Source organism: Polypterus senegalus, chromosome 1, assembly GCF_016835505.1.
Source record: "Polypterus senegalus isolate Bchr_013 chromosome 1, ASM1683550v1, whole genome shotgun sequence".
Taxonomy (NCBI): Eukaryota; Metazoa; Chordata; class Cladistia; order Polypteriformes; family Polypteridae; genus Polypterus; species Polypterus senegalus.
The window spans coordinates 49005201-49025885 of NC_053154.1; the positions used below are offsets into that span (position 1 = coordinate 49005201).

At 37.2% G+C, this 20685-nt stretch overlaps 1 protein-coding gene across 19 annotated transcripts in view; it reads left to right on the plus strand.

The window, feature by feature from the left end:
* LOC120526032 (liprin-alpha-1-like) overlaps window positions 1-20685 on the plus strand; it is a 175019-nt gene that overhangs the window by 127175 nt on the left and 27159 nt on the right. For 11 of the 19 annotated variants that reach the window (XM_039748928.1, XM_039748942.1, XM_039748962.1 and 8 more), the window contains 5 exons: window positions 4455-4627; window positions 4970-5063; window positions 5900-5911; window positions 13661-13742; window positions 15945-16145. In XM_039748928.1, coding sequence (XP_039604862.1) covers window positions 4455-4627; window positions 4970-5063; window positions 5900-5911; window positions 13661-13742; window positions 15945-16145 — 562 coding nt within the window. The remainder of the gene's footprint in view (window positions 1-4454; window positions 4628-4969; window positions 5064-5899; window positions 5912-13660; window positions 13743-15944; window positions 16146-20685) is intronic. The other 8 variants (XM_039748998.1, XM_039749025.1, XM_039748911.1 and 5 more) reach the window with 1 other exon arrangement.

Here is a 20685-nt window from a genome sequence, read left to right on the forward strand (position 1 = left end):
GTAAAACTCAATAGAGTGCTTTGTATTACAGTGGAGATAATATTTAGTTGCATTTTCTTGTCAAACTGTCAAAAAGACTTATTGTTAATTGCATTTCTATTACTGTTACCTTTCAAATAGTCAGTGTCCAGAGGTGTTTATAACAGTTTTTTTTATAAGTCACCAGTGTAAGGATATATTGAAGTAAGTGTTTTAATGAGACTTTTTCTCGAAATAAAACTCTAAAGCTCTCTTAACCCAGTTCATGCTTATGTGGAGTTCATAGCCTAACCCAGCAGTTTCACTGCAAATTCATTTGCACAGGGATAGTTCAGAATCACTGATTCACCTGACCTACATGTGCTTGAGATGTGTGAGAAAAAACACAGTAGAAAGTACACACTGAAAGCATGTAATTTTCACATAGCTATTCCAGGAGTTATTGTCAGTTTTTTTTTTTTTTTTTTTGTCCTCTTATCACTGTGGTTTTAAAAACCTGTCTTTCACCCTCAAGCTTTCTCGCTAGTCCAGGCTTCACATCCCACACAACCAAAAATTTCAAATTCGGAATCAGCAGTTAACAAAATCTTCTTCTAAAGACTCCTGGTGGAAGTTAAGTAACCATCAAAGAAACATAGCTGCTGTTCTCAGTAAAACCATTAAAACGAAGCCGATTTTTACTATTTTCTCTTAGAATATATGCTTATTTGTCAGAAAACGTTTTTAAATATCCAATTCAAATTTAACTTAAGAAAAACAGTAATCTAGATATAACAATCCTAGATACAGATGTAGATACACAACAGCAAAACAATGTTTCAGAAAACAGGTGTTATTTTGTGCAGACTTTATCTAAGTTCATTTATTCTTTGACATTAAATTATATCCAGTCCTGCAAGCGGTCCTCCAACTTGCAGAGAAATCACGGGGGCTGGTAGCAAAAAAAAAACCCAAAAAAACACACAGCTCTGGGACGACAGACAGGATTCCTTTCTGCTCTTTGTGGGAATAGTTCTGCTGTGGGCAGCTGCTCGCATTATCAAGGAGATTGGGGAAAGCTTTCAGGAGCCTCATCCCCGGAAGAGTCAAAGCCATTGGAGAGCCACTGGGGTCAAACCTTTTGTCAGACTTGGTGTGGTGCTGAGGCTTTACCCACTGCATAGGTGGCCCATCGTGGAACGTCTTGTCTCACAGGCATGATGATCCTGTACCTTTGAGGAGCTGTGTAAATTCCGTATTTCAGTTGTGACACTCTGAGGTGCGCAGACCTGGACTGGCCAGATCTTTGTAGGTGGGTACACCTTTTATTGGTCTGGTCACTCTGAAGGCTGTCATACTCTGGGAGTTGCTGTATCGGATCCGATGTCACTCTTTTTAACGACTGTATTATGAGAGTCCGATTACTGCACTCTCTGGGTGCCTTGTCTGTTGTCTCAGAGCATGCTCTGACTGTGGTGAGAGATGTCTCAGTGAGGGAGATATTTTATTCGCAACATCACTCTGTGGTTGATGGGTGCCCACGAGGTCACACTTCACTTGTCATGGGTGACTTCAGTGCAACCACTGTCACTGACAGGGCTGGGCTTGAGGATTTTTTTGGTCCCCATGGGTCTGGAGACCATGGTGAAAATGGCTCCATGTTCCTTGACTTTACAAAAGGTCAGGGGATGCAGATCACTGGATTGTGGTTCCAGTACCCTGAGCTGCATCGCTGGACTTTGTACTCCAATACTGGTGGTGTGTGAAGGAGATTGATCACATCCTCTCTGGCAGACGCTAGAGGATCTTATAGAACTGTAGGGTCTACAGAAGTGCCCAGTTTTTGAATACTGACCAGAGACTTGTTGCTATTCTGAAGATCCTGCTTAGGTCCACTAGGCTACCACCAACTTGGAAAATGTGGCTGGACCTGGCCAGACTACAAGATCAAGCTGATTCTGAGAAACTTGCACAGAATTAGTGTGAGGAACTTACGGACTTGGGTACAACTGCTGATCCTAATGTGATGTGGAAGACCTTCTGTGACAATACCCTGAAGGTTGCTGAGGGTTGTGTTGGTGTTACCATTGTTCCCAGAAGAAGGCGCTTCATCTCGCAGGGCACTCTGGATATCATAGAGAGAAGTCGCAGCACACGGCTTGATAGCAACACTCTGGGTCTATGGTTCTTGAGGCTGATCTTCCAATTAGCTGTAAACCACCCAACCTCATTGAAATTGCACAGATGGTGAACCAGGTGAGGGTAGGGAAGGCTGCAGGGATCTGTGGTATCCGGGGTGAACTTCTCCAGCCTGGTGGTAAGGCTTTCCTCCTGACATTACAAGCAGTCTTTGCTTCCATTTGGAAGTCAGGCATCATCCTAACTCACTGGAACATGGGATTTGTCATCCCTATCTGGAACGGGATGGGTAAATGGCTGGATTGCGGCAATTACAAGGGGATAATACTGCTCTCAGTGCCAGGTAAGGTCCTTGCTAGGGTCATTCTCAATAGGATCTGTGATCACTTGCTTACCTACCAGAGAAGTCTGGATTTACGCCTAACATGTCTACCATTGACTGTTGGTATGGGTCATAGGGTCCAGTGGCAGTGTGGCATCTGTTGGTCAAGGAAGATTAACTGATCTTTGCTGACGATGCTGTGATCTTTGCGGATTCGATGGATACTCTGATCGGGGCTCTTGAGATACTGAGCAAAGTGATTGAGTGCATGGGCTTGTGAGTGTTCTGGATTAAAACCAAGATCCAGGCCTTTAATGACCTCTTGGGCACAGCTATCAGCAGTGTGCCTGTCTATGGAGAGAGTGTTGACCTTGTGGAGAGGTTTACTTACCTCAGTAGTGACATTCATGTCTCTGGTGACTCTTCTTATTAAGTAAGTAGACTGATTGGGAGAGCATGGTGGGGTCATGAGGTCGCTGGAGAAGGGGTGTGTGGCGCTCCCGATATCTATGCAAAATGTATTCATAAAAGTGGACAATACATATGCACATGCCTGTGCAAGCACATACATCTTCAAAATGCTCCTTTAGATGAACCCATGCGTGGATGTCTAACAAAGCTCAGATAATATCTCTGAGTAAGCCTGGCTGTGGATTAAGGTATTGTATCTCCCTCTCTCAAAGTTTGCAAAGCCGACTCTTAATTTGTGCATGTATCCTAGTGCTTATTTTTTTGGATTAACCATGTCTTCCGAATAGCTTAAAAGCAGTCATGAGATGTAGTGAATAGCACTAGAAAGATGCAATCATTGAGGAGTTTAGAAATGGTGTTTTGGTGAGAAGGTTGTGAATAACAGTGTATACAATGTGTATATGTTTATGTAATAGCTTTGTGTTTACATATATACAGTGCCAAATACATAAGAACATCAGAACATCATATTTTTGGAGAACAATCTGCCTACAATTGCTTGGTTTGCTGCTTTCTTAAATGCATACCAAATACCAGTGTCATCGGCAACAGTGAAAAGATGACTCTTGGATGTTAGTATAAGAGGCAGAGTATCTTTCAAAAAGCCATATCTGTCATTGGAAAATAGAAAAAGATTAAAATGAACAAAAAACATAAGTGTTGGATAGAAGATGACTAGAAAAGCATATTATGGTCAGCATCCTAGAAATCACTTTTCCCTGTTGCAGACTTCACTGTTATTTATTTATTTATTTTAACTTTTAATTTTACTATTACAGTGCTCTTATGGATATACACATTTTTTTTCTTAATAGTAGGGTATAATAGTGCTTGGAATATCTCCGCCTAGATGAAGTGAAAATGATACATGCAATGTCTTCATTTACTAGTGGTCATTGTTGAAATAATGGTGTCAGTCCAGAACATGCATAGATACCTTAAAGCAGACTGGATTTTTTCCCCCTCATTTCTGTAGTAGAACAGCACTAGCTGTGCTACTTAAGACAGGTTGAAATCTTAAGTTAACCAACCTAGATCTTAGCCTTTATCTGCATCATGCAATGCTTATATCTCCATTATATGACATTTGGTAATGGATTAGTAAAAGCAATGTAAATGACAGAGACATACCAACCAGATTGACACAGACTTAAGGTATATTATCTTCATAATGAAACACTGTAAGATGACAGATGTTATGTACATGTTTAATGGTAAAGTCATTTATTTACCACCTTTAGACTGAAAAGATTCAAGTAATGTATGAGACTGCAAGATTTTGATTGTTGAAAAAGTTTATTATACTTTTTATTTTTTTTTTAAGCAAATTGGTATGTAGAATTAAAAGCAGCATTTATTTTTTTCACTTGCAATTAAACCTTATATATTCCTCTTAGTATCTTAATCTTGCCTTGTTTATTAATTTAATATTGTACTTTCTGGCACTGATTATTTTGTAAAGCAGAAAAGAAAAAATATCTGTACACTATTTATACAAGGAATAATAGAATGTTTGACTGCAGTTATTGTCTAAACCCAGACATTTTGTTGTGTTTATTCACAGCTCAACAGGTTCCCAAGAAGGTCAGGGTAGCAATCCCAGTAGCAGTAATAGCAGCCAAGATTCTCTAAATAAAGCTTCGAAAAAAAAGAGCATTAAATCCTCTATTGGGCGTCTGTTTGGCAAAAAAGAAAAAGCTCGACCAGGACCACCTGGAAAAGAATCTGCCAGCCAGGGTTAGTTCTTTTTTCATTGTGCACTTAGCTTTTTGAGATGATTTAATATTTACTTTGTTCTTATTATGAATACTTTTCTCTAAATATTTTTAGGGTTTTTTTTTAATCCTTTTGGATTATATGGGTAAATTCAGTCTGAAATATAAATTTGTTCATATTTTTATAAATGATTGTTAGTTTTTCTTTTTATTTTACTAATATGTCTGTTTTAAAAGTATATATATATTTTCAGTTAAGTGTTGTGTACAGCATTTAATTCACATTCAATGATGGTTTCTATATTTGACTTGATATTTATTGTAAAATAAGTACAGATTAGTTGATGTTTATTTACTCATGTAGCAGGCACTCCAGAAGGAGAGAATTCTCCACCCGATACCTTGGGACTTGGTAAACTGGGAGGACAAGTGGAAAAGAATAGAAAACTTCAAAAAAAGTATGTTGTTCACTAGGTTACACCAAAAAGTATATATTTTTTGCTGTTGTAACAAATTAATTGTTAACACTTTAGGTACTGCAAAAATTCATCTCTTACTTATTTACTGTTACGTAACAAGATCTTAACAAAGGCATCTTTTGGTGTTAATGATACAATGCATTAATTAGTAGTTATTCATATGTCTAATGTGGCTAATTAAAATAACCTCACTCTGGAACAGTCAGAAGTGTCTTAGTGAGATATTTCTCTTGGTATTGCATACTTCGATATAGAGCCTGTGAATCCTTCATATTCATAAGTAATTTTACCCGCATATCTAATGCAACAATGTTCAGAGTTGAATAACCAATTTAATGATGCTTTATTAGCATAATTAAAACCAAAAAAAAGCCATTAATGTCTGGTTACATAAGAGTAAATGAGTAATAGAAGCATTTTTGAAGTACATTAACTTAAGTGTTACAATTAATTTTTTAATGCATGTTATTGCTTTAGAAAAATTGATTTATGAATGATATTGCTGCATGCCAAAAATATTAGCAAATACTTAAAGATTTAAACTTAAGATTATGTGTTTTTGGCAGAAAAACAGTTCTGTAGCAATCATTAATTTTGTTACTAAATCTAATTTAACTAATCTAATTTGTTACTTCACAAATTTAAACTCATTTGCTTCTTTTCATTTTAGATATATCTGTTTCATTTATTTATGTCCATTTCCTGCATTACAGATGTTTTTGTATACACTGTGTTAGATTGCTTTTGCAAATTTTATTTTGGTTTTATTTGCTGATATCCCTTTTTTATTTCACTCTCCTTCTGTTGTATCGTAGTGCAAATACAGGGTAAGTTTAATTTATTCTTTATCTGTAAACTCAATCTACCTAACCTGTTGAGATTTTTGTATTGCTTATTAAATTTAAGGATTTTGGCATGAAGGGTTTTCCCAGCTTGTTAACAATGCACTACTCTTTCAGCCTTTTGTTATGCCGTCATAAAATGCTTTCTTCTACCCATTTCTTTCCTGTTCACTTATGTATTTGTGAAACACTTTGTACTGGACATTTACTTTAGCTTTAGCTTTACACTAAGTTTCAGTCATCCTTTTCATTTGAGCGTATCATAAAGCCATTTCAGAATTTTTTTTTTTAGTTTTCAAACTCCTGCAACAAAAGATTTCAATGTTTATGAAGTACACAGTAACCATATTTCATGCATCTCTTGCTGCATACAGTGGATTCATCTTATAATTGTAGAGTGCATTGAATATTGTACATAGAAAATGGAAAATATTTACAGTGGTAAACAAATTAAATCCCATTCCATTTATATTCTAATTAAAGAGTTTAAACCATTTAGAATTGCCAAAACTATGTGAATTTAGCCACAGGGTTACACTAGTTCTCAAGTTCAGCCATTGGAATCCCATTGTGGCTGAATTGTTTTTATCCTAACTAACTTCTGCTTTCAATTGAACTCCTACCTTAATTAAGTAAACTGTAATTCCCCCCCCTCCTCCCAATCCAACAGTTTCAGTCTGTTGGTGTCAATCCAGAAATTAGTAAACTACAATATAGTCCATTCTTTAAATCTTTAAGATTTTTATAATTTTCTCATTCTGCTTTTCTAGGTATTCTAGTTATTTATTTACTGTATTAGCACAATACTGAATACCACACTAAAGTAGCTGCCACCTTTTTCCACACAATTACATTTTCTTTGGTGTCACCACTGTCTTTCATTTTTATCTTTTGGATGTTATTAATGGAGTCAACTTAATAGAAAAAAACGTATACAGTAGAACTTCGATTATCTGCATTTTCTGAGGTTTTGCATTAACCGAAGTGAACCTGTAAGTGTAGTAAGCTACTATTGTTATTCATAAAAGCTTTGCCATGACGATTTCTTATGTACCAAGCAGGTAAATACTATTCTTTTAACCCTGACTGTGCCAGATGAATAGTTGAGCAGCTTTTGTCTGTTTCATTGTGGATATGATTAAGCTGTACCCAGCTGCATCCCTTAGTTGTTGTGAGTGTGTCTTCAGTGTTGACCATGTACACATGCACACTGTGTACACTGTTCTGTCCTTAATATTTTTGTATCTGTACTATAACGAGAATTGCACAGAACGTCCACACAAGATTTGTCATAAAGATGGTCCAAGTATCATTGAAGCGACACTGAAACGGCTATACCTGCCAACGTTTTGATGCTGCAGCAACTGCACAACATTGCAGCAAAGAAGGGTGGAACATTAAATTCACTGTTATGGAAAAGGGCATAAAAGTAAAACTGTACCATATGAGTTGGCTAAATCTCTTTTATATCCCTAATTTTAGATACATAATTTTTAATCCGAAATGACTGCGGCTATCCATTTTATCCTAGTTTTCACTTATCCAAGTTAGCATCAGTCCATATAACCACAGATAATCAGGGTTCTGGTGTTTTTGTGTGAAACTGTGTCTATTTACATAAAAATAAAAAAGATTTTCATATATTGAAGGATTTGAAAGACATCACCGTACTAACGTGAATTTTAAAACAAATTGGTTAGTTTTTCTTTCACAGGTCTCACTTGATAGGTGTAATTCAATGTAGTTCTCAATCAACCCAAAAAAAAAGGATATTGATATACCTCAATATTTTAACTTCCTTACAGAAACACTTTTTGTCTTATGTGTGAAGGTATTAGAGTGTATTTAAATACATTTTCTCAAACTTTTGTTTAAACATTTAGTATTTCTACAAAAATACATAATCTATATATATATATATATATATATATATATATATATATATATATATATTTCACTAAGGCAAGACAACCATGGAAAGCACGCCGGAAAGGGTGTGGATTCACTGAGCTGCCGACAAGTAAGACACCTATGGCGCACACTGGAAGGAGCCACGCCCACCAACTCCTGGCACCTCCGAGCCACGTTGACTGTCCATAGAGGCATGTTTCTCGTGGAGCGAGGGGTATCCCATGGGATCCTTAAAACAATCCTTTACAACTGAGGTTAAAACACAATGAAGTAAGCAGTCTTTAAAAAACGAGTTTTTGGTTACGACGCATGGCCGCGTGCACCATAGCAAAACTGTTTTACACGCTACATATCCGCAACAAACATGCGTCTTCTTGGATGCTCCTGCAGGAACACGGAAAGTCTACGTGAGTCACAGGTGCATCTGAGCTGTGCAAAGATGACAACGACTCAAGTGACGAGTTGGAGGTGGGCACATGAGCGATGGCGGTCCGCCAGTTCTCAGTCACGGGCGATTGTGTGTTGGTTTGTTCCGTGCATTGTTATAATGTTGCTTTTCTTGCTGATTTATTACATTACCGATTTTTCAAATGTTCATTTTCTCCCTGTGCTTAAAAATCATTAAAAAAAACCCCGCCTGATTATGTGGCGTATGGTACGCTGCGGGTTGGCTAGTATGTCATTAAATGTCTTTAACAGCATTTGTGTTATGTATTGAAACCATGAGATAAAATAGAGATTTTCATATTGGATTGCTCGAGAACTGGGTTAACAATGGCTGCCACCAGTCAACAGGGTGCTGGGAGAAATTGGGCTACTGTTTGGTTGAAGGAGAAGAAGAGGAAAGAATTTCCTGAGGCAGGAGGAAGGGCAGGAGAGTAGAAGTGATGATAGGAACTTTAAATGGTGGCAGTATGACTGGTAAAGGGAGAGAGTAAGCCAATATGATGGAGAGAAGGAAGGTTGATATACAGTATTGTGCGTGCAAGAGTCCAAGCACACCCATTGGGGAGGAAGAATGGTGATTGGAGCAGATATCAATGGACATTTTGGTGAAGGGATGAGAAGGTGATGGGTAGGTATGGTATCAAGGAGAGGAATGAAGAAGATCAAATGCAAGGTTAGACAGTATAGGATGTTCAGTAGGATAACTTTGGAGTCCAAGAAAGGGAGGAGAGTGAGGGCAGAGCCAAGGATCGAATGGTGGAAGTTGAAAAAGGAAGAGACCGTAAGGTGGAGTTCAGGGAGGAGGTAAGACAGGCACCAGGTGGCAGTTTACAGTTACCAGATAGCTGGGCATCTACAGCAAAAGTGGTAAGGGAGACAGCTAGAAGGATGCGTGGTGTGATATCTGGACAGAGGAAGGAGAACAAAGAAACCTGATGGTGGAATGGGGTAGTATAGGAGAGTATATAGAAGAAGAGGAAAAGTAGAAATTGGATATTCTGGGAGAAGAAGAAAGTAGACCAGACTACAAGGAGGTAAGGCATAAGATAGAGAGACTGGTGGTGAAGGATAAAGAAAAAGCCTGTAATGAGTTATATGAGAGGTTGGACACTAAGGAGGGTGAAAACTGTACTGATTGACTAGACAGAGAAACCAAGCTGGGAAAGGTGACCAGCATCATTAAACAGTATCTTTTGATGTTCCCAGACAAACTCCTATAGATAGACATGTGTAATGGATAGTGGTGAATAAACTAAAACAAAATATGGTATGGCAGCTATATTTAAAGGATTTGCCTGTTCTAGCTTTATTCATTCTTTAAATTTCAATAAATTCTTGTGGTAATCATAGCTTATTGAGTATATGCATTAATTTCTTTAAGGTAAAGGAACTTAGACTTTTTTATACATAAAAAAAAAACTGCCCTTTTAAATTAAGTTTTTTCTAACCTCACCTGGAAGGCAGTATAGTAATAAGGAACTGGAGCAATACAATTCTGTCTCCTCCATATCTAGAATAAATTCATATCCTGTGTGGGGTCTTCAGAGTTTGCACATTCTTCCAATGCCGGCATCAATCTTTTTCCAGGATGCAACAGTTATGTTTCCTCATCCAAAATATGTGTAGGTTTGATTTGTTACTGACTAAATGGTGTGTGTATGTGGGGAGGGCATGTACATGGTAACGGCTTGGCTACCTATTTGGAGTTATTTCTCATTCAGTGTATGAATGGATCAAAAGATTTATCTGGCATTTGTACTAGACCAGTGGTCTCAAACGCTGGCCCTGGAGGGCCACAGTGGCTGCAGGCTTCATTCTAACTCTTTTCTTAATTAGTGACCGGTTTTGCTGCTAACTAACTTCTTTTGAATTAATTTTATTTGAATTGCTTTTGAAAACTCAGACCCCTCAATTGTTTGTTTTACCTTAATTAGCAGTGAATAAATAATAAGATATAAAATGAGGCAAAATATGATCAGCAAACTTTTGATCCTATAATATCTCAAAATAAAGAAAGATGAAGGTCTCAGGAATGCTAATCTGCTCAGGTCAGGTCCACGAAGCCTTTTAACGTTTCTCTTAGAAAAGAGAAAATCAATAATTTTGGAAATGTATGCCATTGCACAATGAGAGCAGCAACAAGCCATGGAATTAAAGAATGGGTTTAATTAACAACAAGAATCAACTCCTAATTAAGCAATTGGTTGGAGTGAGATTGGTTGGAGTTTGAGACCCTAAATTAGTTGGTCTTTTGTTGGCTCACTCACTTCACGTTTCATTTCTGTTTGTGTGCCATTTAAGGAAAGAAATGAAGCAATTCAGTGGAAAAAAAATCTTTAAAAAAACAAGTCAATTAAAAGGAAAATGATTTAGTTAGCAACAAAATCTTGTCACCATTTGAGAAAAAGGTTAGAATGAAAACCTGCAGCCAGAGACCACTGTACTAGACTGTGTCTGGTGTTGCTTTGCTTGTATTCCTGAGGTAGCTGTCCTGTTAATTTGAGAATTTTTACTTTAGTTAAAGAGGTAATGTGGAGTAAAACAATTGTATAACAGAGATTGGTCTGTATGTGCCTCAATTTATATTCCACTAGCAAAATACCTGCGCTTCACAGCGGAGAAGTAGTGTGTTAAAGAAGTTATGAAAAAAAAAGGAAACATTTTAAAAATAACGTAACATGATTGTCAATGTAATTGTTTTCTGACTGTTATGAGTGTTGCTGTCATCAAGGATTTGCTTATCATTATTTGTTTCAATCAGGTTCGTATTTGGAGGATATGTTGTGTTCAAGTTACATTCCGTGTTTGTCTAGTCTATCCCTGACCATCTCATCTTCGTTGTCAACCGTTGTAAAGATAACAAGTTTTATTCATCAAAGTGATCACTACCCAATTCGGTACTCGTGAATCTAAGATGTTTAACAGGCATTCCCGGTACTAAGTTGTGGATATGCCTGCGAATATTTAGTGGCAGCGTGTCTATGAACATAATTTAAACTTAAGCTTTACACCTTGCTTTCCTGTTGATTTGTCTACAAAGGCTTGTTCAGAGTCAGAGGGTTGTTCCTTTACTACTGCATCAATAAGCAGCTCGTCTTCCTCTTTATCTGAGACATCACATACTGCATGCACGGGTTTACCTTTCCCAGTCCTGCAAAGTCAGTTCACGTGAGCCGCTCGGAGTACATGCATCGAAGGTTCACAGCTGTGCTTGTGCTATCTCGTGCAATCTTGCGATGTCCACGGCTTTATTTAATGTTAGCTCAGACTGGGCACTTTAAAAGTTTCTCTCGCACTTTTGCTGAGTTTGTGCCAAACACTATTCTATCCCTGACCATCTTATCTTCGTTTGCATAAGCACAGTCCTTCACCAGCAATTTTAACTCCATTACAAAGTGATGAAAAGTCTCATTTATACCCTGCATCCTCTCATTAAACTTGTATCTCGCAAATATTGTATTCGTCGTAGGCATGACAAACGCCAGCGGCAGAGTGTCTATGAACTTAATTTAAACTTAAGGTTTACACCGTGCTTTGTTTCCGCAGTAGCTGCACTTATGAATATCCTTGTATGCATCACTCGCTTCATATTCTTTTGCTGCCTTCTCAATTGTGTAATGCGTTTTTTGTTCAGCTCTCTTTGGAGCTCTTGCTTGTTCTCTGCATACTGCGTTCACAGTCAGTTCATGTGAGCCGCTCGGAGTACATGCATTGAAGGTTCTCAGCTGAGCTTGTGCTATCTCGTGCGATCTTGTGATGTCCACGGCTTTATTTAATGTTAGCTCAGACTGGGCACTTTAAAAGTTTCTCTCGCACTTTCGCTGAGTTTGTGCCAAACACTAGTCTATCCCTGACCATCTCATCTTCGTTTGCATAAGCACAGTCCTTCACCTGCGAATATTTAGCGTCAGCGTGTCTATTGGGTTGCTGCTGACGGACGGCCTTATAGGGGCAGGCACTCGATTACGTGGGAGGCGTGACGATGAGGGGCGCACATGGTGACCGAGCTGCAGGCTATGGCCGTATATATGTACGTAAATAGGTTTCAGTTATGACCGTTACGCGTAGAATTTCGAAATGAAACCTGCCTAACTTTTTATAAGTAAGCTGTAAGGAATGAGCATGCCAAATTTCAGCCTTCTACCTGCACAGGAAGTTGGAGAATTAGTGATGAGTCAGTCAATCAGTCAGTGAGTCAGTCAGTCAGTCAGTGAGGGCTTTGCCTTTTATTAGTATAGATTTAACTTAACATGCCATCACTACTATATTTAATGTTGATTGTGTTATATAATTGAGTTATGCTCAGTATTAAGGAAAGCAGTTCTGTTTTTCTTTGGATTAATGAATATTTGACACATGGTTTTATAAGTGATAGATACTAAAGAATGTGTACTCTAGGGAGTATGCAAAATAACTATTGCACTTTATGTAATTTACTTTCAACACTGCAAATCTTGCTGCTAAAATAACATTTTTTCATTTTATCAGTATACTGGTAATAGCTAGGTAAATTTTTTAGTAAACCATTACTGTAGTTTGCAGTGTATGAGGTACATTTTAATTGAATGTATCGTTTCTCTTTAAATGTTGTTGCTTGTGAGATGTTTTCTCTAATATTTAAAGCAGAATGTGTGTTTGTCCAGTAAGCTTCAACTGTGTGGATTTGCAGTCTCCACCACATTTGCACAGTTTCCCATATTTGTACAAGGGAAGACAATTTTGCTCTAAAATTTAGTCAGGCCCCCACCCTAGGCAACACCTTGGACCATTTTACTATTTATTTATTTATTTTATTTTTTTGGGAAATTTCACCTTTTTCGTTCACTTGAAAATACATAAATGCAAACAGTTTAAACCATTTCAGCTTGACACCGTATTAAAAAGCTAATAAGTTTACACTGCCATACAACACAATGTAAAAAAAAATCAAAGAGTTGTTAATTTCTATAGACCTTGTATTCTTGCGTATTAATGCAGTTTTAGCATTAAATCAATGTAATGTTTTTAAACTGTTTCTTATTCTCGGTGTTGGTATTTCTAGTTGGTGCTCTTATGCAAAACTGTCACTTTACTCATATCTACTAACCCTGAAGCTATGAAAGAAAGTTGTTTGTGTCAAATGTTAAAATGCTTAATATTTAACAAAAAAGATATAAACAAAAATAACGAGTATTTCCTTGTACTTCTACCTTTCCCAGTGTTCCTTGTACTTTTTTCATTGCTCTTTTTGAGTTATTATTAAAAGCTTAATCACTGCACCATTGCATTAATTTTTGTTTTGTGTGTGTGTGTATGTATGTGTGTGTATATGTATGTATATGTGTATATATGGAATTATGCATATGTCTATATTTATTAATTTTATTCATTTTATAGACATGAACTGCTTGAAGAAGCTCGTAGGCAAGGCTTACCATTTGCACAGTGGGATGGCCCCACAGTAGTGGTGTGGCTAGAGGTAAATATCAATAAGCTGTTTTATTTAAATAATGTTTTGCTTATTTTAACTCTTGTCTATTTAGAATACAGTAGTATAATATGGAACCTAAGTTCCATAAAATCTGTGAGGTTAGTAATTTACACTGACTATTCAAACAAATTGGAATGGAATATCAGGAATATATCAGTATTCTGTGTTTTTTCTGAGATAGGCTGACATGAAAAGTTTGGCATGAATCACTCCTTTGATGAGGAATAACACATTAGGGTTGTTTTTGAAGTTAATAGTGAGAAAACCTATTGAAAAGGGATACAGTGGGTACGACTGGTAAAGACCAAGGAGTAATCAGAAATGGTATGGAAGGAATATAAACCACTGAAGGACCCACAGTCAAGGATAATGGACTATGTCATAGTTATTATCTTAAATAAATAGAATAACGCTACAACACTTTTTCTAAGCAAAATAGAAATGAAACTAAATGCTGAGTGAAAAACTAAAACTAAACTGAAATTAAACCAAACACTATTAAATAAAGTTAAAATAGATGAAAATCTGAATGTGTTGTTTCTGTTTTTTTATTTAAAAAAGATGGAGCACTGAACAATGTTTTATTTATTTATGTATTTATTTATTTTTAAAGTTTCAGTGCTTAACATCCTGCCGAGGTGCTCAACCAAGAAACTAAGGAAACTCTCTTCCTCATTTCAATGTCCCTCCCAATGTGTTTATAGAATAAAAAGGAGGAATGGTGTAATCACTCTCCTTGTGGAAATCAGTTATTTAAATGGAATATCTATTAAATTGCACACTCTACAAACCCATAGGTGAATTCTTTGAAAACTGACATTATAGTGACTCAGCCAATACAATGTTTAGCTTTCATCCATCCATCCATTTTCCAACCCGCTGAATCCAAACACTGGGTCACAGGGGGTCTGCTGGAACCAATCCCAGCCAACACAGGGTACAAGGCAGGAACCAATCCTGGGTAGAGTGCCAACCCACCACAGGACACACACCCACACACCAAGCACTCACTAGGGCCAATTTAGAATCGCCAATCCACCTAACCTGCATGTCTTTGGACTGTGGGAGGAAACCGGAGCGCCTGGAGGAAACCCACGCAAACACGGGGAGAACAGGCAAACTCCACGCAGGGAGGACCTGGGAAGCGAACCCAGGTCTCCTAACTGCGAGGCAGCAGTGCTACCACTGCGCCACCGTGTCGCCCATGTTCAGCTTTTACATAAGTTATTGATGCACAGTTTGTCAGTTATTCACTCTGAAGTACATTTGGTCAGTGACATTTTCTTCGCTGTGTTTCACAAACCATAGTATTTCACCAAATAACCCTGGTTTAAAGAAATAACCTTTAACATCTGGTCTAAATCAATTCATTGCATCACATAGGAGTTGTAAAGAGACAGCATATTAGGATAAATTAGATCCATCTACAAGCTGACATAATTTCTGACAAACAGAATGTTCTTTAAACAAAAAAAAAAAAAAAGTCATGCATTTTTATTTGCAAACTGTAACTTGTCTAAAGAGTACCAAGGGAGAGCTGCATGAACACACAAGATTAAAAATTCTCAGCCATTACTACAAGGGGTGATTTGATATATTGCAAAATGTATTTTTGTATGGAGTATTCCTTTAATTAGTAAAAGTAGTATGGAAAGTAAAAAAATTTAAGCAATGCTGAGACCTGTACAAGCTCAGATTCACAGTATAAGTACATGCTGACATCCACATCTGAACAAGCTCAAGTATGATAACCAGAATGAATCCTAGTATCGCTTTTGATGATCAGGCATTTTAGGTGCCAGTGTAACAGAAGAGCCCCCAACCTGTTATGCAGAATAGAAGAATATTACTGGTAGCTCATAGCTTTACTTTTTTCAGTAAATAACTAACAGAGTGAAGAGTCTAAATTAGTAGCTCTCATTCTACTTAGATTTGAATGCTGAGACTCATTTTATGGATGCCTAAGACCGCTGCATAGAACATTGGTATTAAAGGGGCAACTAGCCAAAATATATAAATTGATATAACATCTAGTAAACTTTGGGTGGTTATATTATATTATAGTATGAAGTTTGCATTCGTTGAATTATTATGTTAGGATTTATTATTGTATTCATGTTGCTAACCTTTGAGAGTGTAAAATATTATATGCAATGTAACAAACATATGCAAAAAAATTTCTTTTTCTAGCTCTGGGTTGGAATGCCAGCCTGGTATGTGGCAGCTTGCAGAGCCAATGTCAAAAGTGGTGCTATAATGTCAGCGTTGTCTGATACAGAAATACAACGTGAAATTGGAATTAGCAATCCCCTTCACAGGTTAAAATTGCGTCTTGCGATTCAAGAGATCATGTCTTTAACTAGTCCCTCAGCTCCTCCAACATCAAGAACGGTAAGGTTAACCTTTTTTAGAATTGAATAATAAACATTTTTTTTTTTTTTTAATGTTGCTTCGGTTTGCAGATGATGTCAGGCCTGGGCCTATATTATAATACGGACATCACACTCATGTTTTTCCTGTCATTTATTTGTAATGATTTATGTGATTTAAGTGGTTTCTTTTTTTAATCAAAATTTAAAAACCGAGATTAACTTTGGAATAAATTCTGAGAAAAATATTTGGATGTGCAAATAAAATGAGTATCATTTAAGTATAGAGTTTACTGATGTCTTTTTATAGGTTCAAAATTTTATTGCTCTTGTACATTTATGTTTAAATACAGCACTGCATTTATTTCTCACATTAAGAAATCCCAATTGTTCTCTCGTTCGCTTGCTAAGCGGAGTTAAGGAACATGCCCTGAAGCTGGCGAGTGAGTGAGGAAGGCCCCTGCCCTCGGCACGCTGTGTGTTTCTCGGATTCGCACAAATAAATTGGTACCGCAAGCAAACTATGACACATAGCGAAATGAGAGAATTTACAAAGTCAACCAGAATGTTCAAGCAAATTATAGAAAAAAACCCCAATCTAAATCTAGTAGTTCTCTTGTGAAAAGCAGACAGACATTGGATTTTATATATTATATATTAGTAAACCTTCAAAATGTCCAGTTAAAGTCTCAAAATCATTCTCAGCATTTCTGGAGCTTATTAGAGCCAGATAACTAAGAATATTCTCTAAGCAGCTCTGAAAATGTCTGCTTTGTTTGGGTCTCCATACCTCTGTTAGTCTGCCTTTTCTGACATGAATGTCATGAAATCAAAGTTCACAACAAGACTGAGAGATGAACATTTAAATGACTCCATAAGAGTAAAACTAAGTGGCTGCACTCCACCATACACCTCTCTTGTTGACTCCATGCAGTGCCAGTCATCTGACTAATTAAAAAACACACAACACATGTAACTGGACATGTGAATACTCTAGTGAAGTGAAACAGTGACATGGAACAAAATGACAAATGAATAAGTAATACAATCATGGCCGAAATTATCGGAACCCATGAAATTTTCCCAGAAAATGCACCATTTCTCCCAGAAAATTGTTGCAATTACAAATGTTTTGGTATACGCATGTTTATTTCCTTTTTGTGCATTGGAACAACACAAAACAACTGAAAAAAGCCAAATCTGACATCATGTCACACAGAACTTCAAAAATGGGCCGGACAAAATTATTGGCACCTTTTCAAAATTGTGGGTAAATTGTTTTATTTCAAGCATATGATGCTCGTTTGAACTCATCTGTGGCAAGAAACAGGTGCTGGCAATATAGCAATCACAACTGAAGCCAGTTAAAATGGAGAAAAGTTGACTAAACCTTTCTATTGTGTGTCTGAGTGTGCCCCACTAAGCATGGAGAACAGAAAGAGGAGCAAAGAATTGTCTGAGGACTTGAGAACAAAAATTGTGGAAAAATATCAACAATCTCAAGGCTACAAGTCCATCTCCAGAGATCTTCATGTTCCTTTGTCCACTGTGCGCAAAATAATCAAGAAGTTCACAACACATGGCACTGTAGCTAATCTCCCTGGACGTGGACAGAAGAGAAAAATTGATAAAAGACTGCAACGAAGGATAGTCTGAATGGTGGATAAACAGCCCCAATCATCTTCAAAACATATTCAAGCTATTCTGCAGACTCAGGGTGCAACAGTGTCAGCTCGAACTATCCGTCGACATCTGAACAAAATGAAACGCTATGGCAGGAGAGTCAGGAGGAACCCACTGCTGACACAGAAACATAAAGCCAGACTGGAGTTTACCAAAATGTACTTGAGGAAGCCAAAATCCTTCTGGGCGAACGTATTGTGGACAGATGAGACCAAGGTAGAGCTTTTTGGTAAAGCTCATTATTCTACTGTTTACAGAAAATGGAATAAGGCCTACGAAGAAAAGAACACAGTACCTACAGTCAAACATGGTGGAGGTTCTAAGATGTTTTGGGGATGTTTTGATATCTCTGACACTGGATGCCTTGACTGTGTGCAAGGCATCATGAAATCTGAAGACTACCAAAAGATATTGGGGTGCAATGTAGGGCCCAGTTTCAGAAAGCTGGGTCTATGTCAGAGGTCATGGGTGTTCCAGCAGGACAATGACCCAAAACATACCTCTAAAAGCACCCAGAAATGGTTGAAGACAAAGCGCTGGAGAGTTCTGAAGTGGCCAGCAATGAGTCCGGATCCAAGTCCGATTGAACGCTTGGGGAGAGATATCAAAATTGCTGTTGGGAGAAGGCGCCCTTGAAATCTGAGAGACCTTGAGCAGTTTGCAAAAGAAGAGTGGTTGGAAATTCCAGTTGAGAGGTGTAACAAGCTTGTTGATGGTTATAGGAAGCGCTTGATTTCAGTTAATTTTTCCAAAGGACATGCAACCAAATATTAAGTTGAGGGTGCCAATAATTTTGTCCAGCCCGGTTTTTGAGTTTTGTGTGAAATGATGTCAGATTTGGCCTTTTTTCTGTTTTTTTGTGGTGTTCCAATGCACATAAAGGAAATAAACGTGTATACCAAAACATTTGTAATTGCAACAATTTTCTGGGAGAAATGGTGCATTTTCTGGGAAAATTCCAGGGGTGCTGATAATTTCGGCCATGACTGTATCTGTGTATTTCGAATTACATTGTTTTGTTTAGACAGCATTCATGTTTTAAATCAGTAGTGTTAGATACACTAGAAAATGCATACAGACATACAAAATGCACTTGCAGGTGAAGTAATTCTTTTTTGTGATGTTTTAATGCAAAATGTAAGTTGTGGACACCAACATTTTGTAAATGTTCAGGCAAAACAAGCTTATTCAGTTTTTTTGGGTTGAAATAAGCTATGAGAATAAACATTACAAAACATGAGTAGATCTTGGCCGTTTTCATTTTGTAAAGTAGCTCTCAGGGAAAAAAAGTTTGGAGACCCCTGCTTATGGTGCTCTGGTTTCTTCCCACTGTATAAAGACATGAAGGTTAGGTGGATTGGGGATGCTAAATTGGCTTTGGTGTGTATGAGGTGTGTGAGCGCGTTCCCCTGTGGTGGACTGATGCCCGGTCCAGGGCATTTTTCCTGTCATGTGTCCTATATTTTCTGGGAGAGGCTTCAGTCCACTACAACCCTTCTCAGGATTTGTCGAGCTAAAAAATGTCATAGTATTTAACATTAAAGAACTTTTGCATCAGTTTGTGATTATACTAGTTTCTAAAATGATTAAAACATTTTAGTTATAGTAGAAATTATAAAATTGTGTGTTTTTAGTGGAATTTCTTTAAAACAAGCTCTTCAGTTTAGTAGATGAAGATAAATTACCTAAAGATAATTGGCATTTTTTTTAAATGTATTTTGCTACCATTTAATTCATTGTAATGCAATGAAAATAACAGTAAAGCCCATATTTCATTTGACATACCACTGTACATTTTTGTCAGGTGTCCAATATGTAGAACAGACTATTTAAAAACTAGTGGAATAGAGGTATATACAGTATCTCTTGTTTAATGTTCTTCTCTTACTAAATATTTTCTGCATCTTTATATTAACAAACACTGCCCTCTATTGGATGAATAATTCAAAAAATTTTGATATAAAATATTGAATACATTTGTTTTTTTCCCAGGACAATGCATAATACAGAAGACACATTTACTTCTGGGTTAATATGTCTGCTAAGCTCACAATGACACACTTAGCCTACACCTTGCCTGTTTGCAGTGCTATGGGCAATTCTAGCTTATTCACAAGGATCATACCCCTAGCTCTTCTTACCTCATAAACTTGTGGTTAATGTCTTTTATAAAAAGCATTTTATTGTAGGGCACTGGAGTTTTCTTTTGCTACTATTACTTATTATTTTCTTTATTATTTGAATAATTTAATACAGCACAGTATGATTATATAATTACATTGGTTACATCCTTGGGAGCATAGCTTTGTTGCATGTTCCCTCACCAATGTCTTTTTATGTAATATTTTATTATATGGGGTTGGGGACTTTCAGTGGTTGACCCAGCTGCTTCCCAAATCCCAAAAGGCATGTTTAGCTTGACTTTACTTTTAATGCCTGCTTGGTTTCAGTGAGCATGGGTGTGTGCATAAAGAACAGTAGACTATAATTGAGTGGCCCCTCTTTTCAGCTGATTCTTGCTTCATGGTTTAGCCTTGCTGGGAAATATCCCAATTGTCAGTTGCACTGTTTACTAGCACCATATCAGTACCAGTCTGCCTAATATGTTCATAGCAGCAGATGATCCTTAGATCTGAGTGTTGTTCTAGCACATATTAAACAGGCCTAGATCTGACAAGTTAAGCTGAATATTCCAGACAGTCTTAATCACCTTTACTTTGCATATCATCATAACTAATCCACAGGGGATGTCTTCTCTCTTGCACTTCATACCACCCTGATACAAATAGTATCTCTTATACATCTCTACATTTAACATTGTTGTACCATCAAAGCTGATCACCAATCTCCTGATTAAGGCTTAGCTCGACCTTCTGCCA